The following is an 8438-nucleotide window of genomic DNA, read 5'->3' as shown; positions in this document are numbered from 1 at the left end:
TGCACTGATTACACACACACAGCTGAATCCAATCAGACATGCTACATAAGCCATGGACTTCCTCTCTCTCACTGCCGAGTATTGTAAACGCATATCGCTACCCTAGTCGATAGCTACTTTACAGAGCCAGTTCCCGGTCCTAGTTTGAGTTTCTAGTTGTCTAAGTCTAGTCACGTCTAGTTTCCTGATTGCCTGTTTCCTGATTATCGCTTGTCCTGGATTACCCCTCTTGTCTCGCCCTGTTCGAATACTGTTTGCCCCTCACCTGAACCATAGCCTGTGTTTCAGATTAACCCTTTGGATTACCCTGTTTGGACATTGTTCGCCGGAGTTATATATATATATATATATATATATATAATTATTATTATCTTTTTTTTTTTCATTTTATGTTCAAATTGTTAAATACAATTTTAAAAGTTATTTTTAATTTAGGGTTAGAGTTAGGGTTTATGAGTATGATATCACAAAAAATAGGTCCCTGTAAGCTGTCTTACTTCCTGTAAGATATCAAGTCTCCCAAAATTGCCATTAGGGTGCTCTAAACACGGCAATTGGTATTCTATATACATTATATGAACATGAATGTACTTAGCCCTGTTCGAATACTGTTTGCCCCTCACCTGAACCATAGCCTGTGTTTCAGATTAACCCTTTGGATTACCCTGTTTGGACATTGGTCGGCGGAGATCGACCACGCCCACGCACTGGACTACTCTTGTGTCTTGCCCTCAATATACCTGTTTGCCATTGTCTGACCCTTGCCTGTTTTGACTATGTTCTAGAATAAAGCTTTGCATATGGATCCGCACGCCTCTCGTCTCGTCGGCTCCGTAACACAAAGTTTGCGCCGAATACTTATCTTATCATACTTTTTCATATTTTAGTACTTTAATTAATTCCAGCTATGTTCTTCACTTGAGCTGGTCTGTAGGAAAGGCAGGCTGAAAGAAGAGAATTGTCTATTTTAAGGCAGTTTTTTTTTTTTTTTTTTCCTATTTTTTGTGATATCATCCTCATAAACCCTAACTCTAACCCTAAATTAAAAATAACTTTTAAAATTGTATTTAACAATTTGAACATAAAATGAAAAAAAAAAAGATAATAATAATTATATATATATATATATATATATATATAATTATTATTATCTTTTTTTTTTTCATTTTATGTTCAAATTGTTAAATACAATTTTAAAAGTTATTTTTAATTTAGGGTTAGAGTTAGGGTTTATGAGTATGATATCACAAAAAATAGGTCCCTGTAAGCTGTCTTACTTCCTGTAAGATATCAAGTCTCCCAAAATTGCCATTAGGGTGCTCTAAACACGGCAATTGGTATTCTATATACATTATATGAACATGAATGTACTTACTTTGTGTATTATGTACATAATTTGTTTGGCCGTTGAGGGTCACATCACCTGACAGCGGTCCCCCCACTTTTAAAATGGCTGCTACGTCTCTGCCACAGAGCTCCCCTCCTCCCCACATAACATATGTCCTGTATGTATGTATTTATGAAGCTACTGACCAACTGGCCAGAATCTGTCTATAAGAATATATCAGAGAGACTCACACTGGGTTGCTGAAAACATTTGAAGAAACATTTCCAATCCGAATCTCTGCCCCGTTTATCCAGCTGTTACAGCAGTAGAGTCTGTTAGTGATGGTAACTCTGTTCACGCTGAACGTCTTCATCAGATCCAGCTTCCACCACGGGTTGGTTTGTGTCGTAGTGCAACTACATGTGTTGCTTTTCCCATCCAGAGCATTTTGGGCATACCAGTGGTCATGTAATGTCGACTGATCGGCTGTTCCCCATGTTGCTATGTTCACTGGAATAAGTTCAAGAGAAAACCTTATTTACAATTGCAATTATTTTTTACAAATATTTATAGTCCTGCCAGGCTATTTAAGTCCATGAGTTTTCATCATGTGTCTGAAAATGTTTCACAGCAGCACAAACTCACTAACAAAAGATGCAATAGTGTTTAATTCACAAAATCTCACCTTCTTTTACTGCCTTTGTTTGAACCGAGAAAAACCCTTGAAATGAGAAACACAGAATGATGCTTAGTATTTAGAACGTAAATTATTTTTTCTTATGATTATAACCCTGTATTTTGTTAGATTTATACTTTTAAAAAAATGCCAGTTGTTGCATGTTTAAGGGTATTTAGATAACATTAAAAAAAGAATAACACATTAAATTGTAATTGAGGGTCTTCTGTTAAGTGTTTCTCTGTCTGAAAGATGAAGCTGAAAGCAGATTTTAGATCACTAAGATATTAAACAGATTGTGTTTTACTTACCCAGTAAAAACGACAGACTCTTGTAGAAATCCCTCAAGTTCATTTCAGGTGGTTCGTGATTCTTTCTGCTTTCATTTGAGTAAGTTTGAATGAATGTTGTTCCTGAGAGAAACACATTAGTTTAACGTTACATCAGAGTCACATGATCCTGTCTCTCCTCCCACTTTTATCTCTGACTAGAGAGAAAATGTTTGGAAAAATGTTTACAGACACAAACACACAAAAATACAGTATTTTCCATCTTTTAGTAACAAAACAAGTGAACGCATTTTCACTGAAAATAATGATAACTTGCAAATTCAGTTTAGTGATTAATGATATCAAAATATCAATGCTATTGAAATTGTGGCGGACACTTTTATCTGAAGCAAGTCAAAGGATGAAGTTCATGTTGACATGCTTACATTGAATGTTACATGTAAACAGCAATAGCAACATCCACCAAACTGTTTGTCAGCTGGCCTCTCCTGAGAGAAAACTGAGGGACAATCTTCCTGAACTACATTAAGGTTTGTATTCACTTTTGTATTCAAATTCAGTGCCACCACATTTTTACTTAAACTGTGTCGTTATTCCATGTCGTTCTAACTTGTATGACTTTCTTTCAGTGAAACACCAAGGATGAGGTTTTGAAGTGAATGAGAACTGAAGCTGTCAAGCTCCGAAATAACAAAAAATCATAACGGTGCAACAGAAGTGGTTCATATGAGAGTTTCTCAGTCTAGATCTGTCTTACTGCATGTTGTTGCACCTGCCATGTTTCAATTTGTCTTTTCTTTCCCATCTTATGGACATCTCAAGATCAACATACATTTGCATTTTGTTGTTTTATGCATGAAATCTGTCTGTCAAAACTACCTGAAAGCACACAAACACTGTCCTGCATATGTTCTGACATGAGGAGAAGATCTGTTTCTGATGATATTTAATCTTTAGTTGTTCATATAGCAATGTAGTAAATATTTGCCCCTCTTTGCCATTTGCCTCTACATCTACTGCTGTTCACTTCTTAGAATATTTTTCTTATTCACTGAGTTTTCTTCGAGTCATTTGCCTAGAAAGCCTGTTCCAAAAAATCATGAACGTGAATGTAAATGTAAATGTAAATGTTCTCAAATTGCTTACTCAGAAGAGCACGAGCATGTGAGGAAGCACACTATGATTGAATCTGTACTGGTATCTTGAGCTTCGAAAGCAACAGCTCATCATGTGTTTTACATTTTTCATTTTTAAGCTCCACCAATATTAATCTGCTACAATTCTTACTTGCTTATTTCTACAAATGTCTGCTCAGTGTTTTTCTTGCCCCTGATGCACTTGTTTGTGCAGTTCGTTTGACTAGGCGTACATTCTTTTGCCTATGTAAATAATGTGGATGTCATTTTTTTGTGGAAAGAAGCTAAGAAAATGACACTTGATAGAGATGAATGAAATGTGACATGCTGATGATCAAAAAGGACCAGTGAGTTTGCAATCAGACCAAAAACTATTCTTGGATGATAAACTTTTAAGTTGATCCACTGAAGCGTTGGAATCATTCACCCACAAAGGTTTTTACAGTGCAAGTACTTAAGTACTTTGTGTATTTTTAATACTGTTAGTGTTCAGAAGATAACATATTCAGATGTTTGACCAAAAATCAAAACAAGAATAATATAGGATATTTAAAATTGAATATTTAAGCCTTAAGTATAGCTCTACCGATATGCAAATCTGAATGATCGTCCTATTCTCTTCAGTAGAGCATCTGTATTTTAAGTTGTTCTTTTTATAACGTTTACAAAACACTCATCAAAATATCAGAACACTGAAAAAAAAAAATGTCAAAGTTGAATTAAAAAATTATTGGAGTAAAAAAGAAAATACTATTACAATAATTCTACTTCAAAATTTCATGTTTAATTCAGTGTTACTTTATAATTAAATGTAAAATTGACTACCAATTTCTTAGTAAGAATTGTTTCTACACCATTTGTTTCTCCGTGAGGGATGGTAGAAAACAGATGGTTGCTTCTGCATCATTTCATTAATGCAAAGACAAAAAAAACAGTTTTAAAATATTTTTAATCCACTGCATCCCCTTTAAAGTGATTTGAATAGTAAGCGCTTTATCGGTCCACAATTTGTGACCCAACAGTACTAAAATGATTAATCATTTAAAAATAAACATGCTTGATCGATTTGTGGGTTTTGTTCATAGTTTTTGAGCATGAGAGAATGTCACAACCTGTCCATGTTGCGTCTAATTCCAAGTGTCATAAATGTTTCTTAAAAAAAACGTAGTGCTTGATTGCATGTGCAGCCTCTGACCAACAATATGGGAAGTGTTTCACTAATTTACTATCCTAACTATGCATGCTGTTTGCATTTAGCTTTGTTCTTTGCCACTTTAACCTTTAGTCCAAACACTGATCTACCAGTTTCATTTTTTACTTGAACATTTTATGCATATTTAAAAAAAAAAAAAGAAAGAAAAGAACATTTGACTTCATTTAAAACTTTATTTAAAACAATCAATAGTTTGAGGTATAAGTAAGAATAAATTAATACATTTAAAAACAATTATCTTAGATATTTTCAGCAACTTGATGGTGTCACACATGCACAATTAAATGAATAGACTGATTATAATTTTTATCAGCCCTCTCTGTGCAGGAGCTTGATTTTAAATAGCAGTACATTAGCAGAATACAAACACTAACGCTCGCAAAATACATTCATAAACACAATCTCTCTCACACAAACACACAGATTAAATAAATGATGTATTGCCCTCTTCCCTATATTTTCAGCTCCTTTCTTCATTGTTCCCAGAGTCGCTATATTGCACAGTTATAAATATGCTGAATTACATATACTTTGGCGTTGGGTTCATCAAGCGTCCAGTGCTCATCGACCAGTTTCAGAAAGCAAATGTGTGGGCAGCATCCTTACAACAGGAGGACTGCAAGGATCCCTGAGAGAATTACCAGAGCAGCTGAAAAGAAAAGAAGAATTATAAACTATCATACACTTTTTGCTCAGCTAACTGACTCTTGGAAAGCACGATTCAAAAATGATACTACATCTATAGGCTACAGAGGTCAGAAACTTTCCTGTATTGTACACCTGTTCCGTCTGTTGTGCAAATACATATCATGCACCAATACATTTAAAATAAGAGCATTTAGCAACTAAAGAGTAGTCATTTGTGTCACTCTTTTTTTTAACACACTAGAGACATTGCCCTGATGTAACCGTATCGAGTTCTTACCCTGTGATGCAGCATGATGCAGTGCATTGCTCCCTGCTGTAGTAGCAGGTTTTGATTTAGTAGTCGTTGTCGCAGTAGTAGAAACGGTAATAGTGGTAGTATTAGAGTCTGTGTTTGTAGTGGGTGTTATTATGGCAACGTCTGAGCTGTTAGTGTTGGTCAGATCAACCGATGAATTTGTAGACATTCGTGTGACTGGAGACCCCAGAGTGCCTGTGGAAATGAAAACATTTTAATTTTGCTACTAACTGAAATCCCTTTTAGGTCTTCGTTCATAGTGTCGCTCTCACCATTTGTAAAGTTGCCAGTGAAGAAATAGAGGAAAGTATTTGTGTTTGCCGCACGGGTGCTGCTGCTGAGACCTGCAGCTACAAAAATGCACTGAATCCTAGTGCCGCTCACAGAGCCACGGAAGGATCTAGGGTTAAACTGCAAGAAAAAACACGTACAAATTTATTGCTGCAAAGTAGGGGTCAAAGTGAGTGAAGTTTCCGTCCACTTCAAAGCATTCTATAAATCCTTCAGCTCTACTCTGGGTTTCTCTTCTTTTTTTTCCACTCACTGCTGTCGAACAAACATTTGCATTGTTTCTGTTACTGTTTTTCATTGTTACTGTTCTACTGTATAGTTGTCTCAAAACACTGTATTTTAAAGCCATCCCTGTTGCTGTTCATTACCACATAATTTGTAGTCAAGAATATTTTGTGCAAAGCTTGGCAATGAAGAAAATGCTCTGTAAAAGGGAGTCTTACAGTCTTGTCCGGAGTCAGAATGGCGTTGTTCAGTGTGGCACGAATGAACTTCGCCACGCCATTGTCATTGGCACAAGAGTAGACGGTGTCATCATCACCCTATGAGAAGGAAAGGTAAATAAGTCTGAGAATCCAAATCTGAGATTTTTTTTTTTTTTTTTCCAAAATCACATTCTTAACAAAGGGAATTTACTTTTTTTGTAAACGTGGACATATATGAGAAATAAATTTGATCTTTTTCAGACCTCCTTCTTGTCTCGAGACAGGCCAACTGCGATGTAACCGTTTGCATCTCCACTGAGCTCAAAAGTGAGATTGTCTGAGTCTCCGTTCACCCCTCTTGTGGAGGTGAAAAAGCAGCTACTTGCGCTCGATGGATCACAGTTGGCTGGAGTGAAGAAACATGCCCTGTCCTTCTTACAGTTGTCCTTGGTGACTTTCTCCTGCAATGTTACGTGCACATTAGCCATGAAATGTAATGCTGGAATTCATATTTAAGAAATTTATAAAATCTTAAGTAAACTCATCAGTTTATAGCAATTTGCCATCCAACAAAACACAATAGCTTTTAACATCACTGGCTTTACTTCACCTGCACCACAAAAAAGCACCACAATCATATCCATGAACAAAAAACTGGCTTGCCAGTCTGTTTCCACTTACATTTGTTGTACCGTTATTAGCTGTAGATACTCCAGAGGCAGTAGATGCAGTGGTATTTGAGGATGCTGTGGAATTAGATGTGGTGGTGTTCGGGGCCGTTGTGGTGTTTAATGCTACAGAGGAATTAGATGCGGTGGTGTTCGGTGCTGTTGTGGTGGAATTTGTACTGGGTATTATTACTGAAACGTCTGTGCTGTTAGGGTTGCTTAAGTCCACTGACCCATTTGTGGTCAGTCTACTGACTGGAGAATCCAGAGAACCTGGAAAAGGAGTAAATTGAGGAGTAAGATTTACTTCTGTTGCAAAACAAAATATATGTCACTTGATCAGTGTTGCACTCACCATTTAAGACACTGCCTGTTAAAAAGAAGACATAAGTATCTGGGGTTGCCGCACGAGTGATGCTGCCGAGACCTGCAGCATTGAAAATGCACTGAATCTTTCCTCTATTCACCGAACCACGGAAACTTCCAGGGATGAACTGCAGCGAGACAGAAATATTATTACTGAGAAAGTCTATTTTAGTATGTTACAGTATATTTTAATTGGCTTTTATGCATTATTGCATCTTTACACATATTTTAGAAGCAACCTTTGAGACCTGTGTGGATAGTACCATTTTCTGTTTTCATATACTACTACATTGTTTACTGTGAAGAATATCCTTTGCTAAAATTGGCATAGTATTATTTATACAGAAGGATCTCTGAAAATGGGTCTTACTGTGTTATCCTGAGCCAGTCTTTGATTGTTCAGTGTGGAACGGAAGAACTTCAGTGCACCATTGACGTTGGCGCAAGAATAGACAGTGGCTCCTTGACCCTGAGGATGTGAAAAGTTAAAATTAGTCAGGGAAACATACTTCAGGTTTAAAATGACAGTGCTTAAATATTAGATTGTATTAAAAGAAACATGATTGAAAAAACAACTGGATTTGATCTCTTACACTGCTGTCTCGAGAGAGGCCCGCTCCGATGTAACCATCTGACTCGCCACTGAGTTCAAAGGTAAAATTATCTGCACTTCCGCTTACTCCTCTTGCAGAAAGGAAATAGCAGGAATCTTGTGCACCTGGATTACAGGTAGGTGGAGCAGAGAAACATGCTCTATCCCTCCTGCAGTTATCCCTGCCAGGAATATCCTGCAGTGAACAAGAAGTAAAATTAAATACAAACAAATACATAAATGCTGGGTATAGTAGATAACTTGTAAAAGTAACTTTTATCCTTTAAAAGCAACTTTCACTTCAACAGTCAGAATTCTTATTATTTGCATTTTTAAGCAAGAAGACGGGCTTACTAGTGATATATTATTGATGTTGCTGTTGGTCAAGGTATTAGAGCCTGATGGTGTTGGGGTCAGGTTAGCAGTTATGTTGGGAGGGCGTGCTTGAGTCTGGTTGGTGGTTATGTTGGGAGGGCGTGTTTGAGTCTGGTTGGTGGTTATGTTGGGAGGG

At 36.7% G+C, this 8438-nt stretch overlaps 2 protein-coding genes across 2 annotated transcripts in view; both read right to left on the bottom strand.

Annotated features, from left to right (window-relative positions):
• LOC107720486 (uncharacterized) overlaps nt 1-2384 on the bottom strand; it is a 12042-nt gene extending 9658 nt beyond the window's left edge. Inside the window, exons 1-3 of the mRNA XM_016528205.1 lie at nt 2315-2384; nt 2013-2048; nt 1579-1837 (exon numbers count right to left, since the gene is read on the bottom strand). Of these exons, the coding sequence (XP_016383691.1) occupies nt 1579-1837; nt 2013-2048; nt 2315-2357 (338 nt within the window). The 5' untranslated portion in view covers nt 2358-2384. The remainder of the gene's footprint in view (nt 1-1578; nt 1838-2012; nt 2049-2314) is intronic.
• Nucleotides 2385-4830: 2446 nt separating this feature from the next.
• Nucleotides 4831-8438, bottom strand: part of LOC107720470 (agglutinin-like protein 10) — a 14325-nt gene continuing 10717 nt past the window's right edge. The window contains exons 10-19 of the mRNA XM_016528189.1: nt 8282-8438; nt 7929-8123; nt 7706-7804; nt 7325-7463; nt 6983-7242; nt 6565-6762; nt 6320-6418; nt 5858-5996; nt 5568-5780; nt 4831-5291 (exon numbers count right to left, since the gene is read on the bottom strand). Coding sequence (XP_016383675.1) covers nt 5245-5291; nt 5568-5780; nt 5858-5996; nt 6320-6418; nt 6565-6762; nt 6983-7242; nt 7325-7463; nt 7706-7804; nt 7929-8123; nt 8282-8438 — 1546 coding nt within the window. The 3' untranslated portion in view covers nt 4831-5244. The remainder of the gene's footprint in view (nt 5292-5567; nt 5781-5857; nt 5997-6319; nt 6419-6564; nt 6763-6982; nt 7243-7324; nt 7464-7705; nt 7805-7928; nt 8124-8281) is intronic.

Source organism: Sinocyclocheilus rhinocerous, unplaced genomic scaffold (assembly GCF_001515625.1).
Source record: "Sinocyclocheilus rhinocerous isolate Xijiao unplaced genomic scaffold, SAMN03320098_v1.1 scaffold691, whole genome shotgun sequence".
Classification (NCBI taxonomy): domain Eukaryota; kingdom Metazoa; phylum Chordata; class Actinopteri; order Cypriniformes; family Cyprinidae; genus Sinocyclocheilus; species Sinocyclocheilus rhinocerous.
This window is presented reverse-complemented; position numbering and strand designations above follow the sequence as displayed.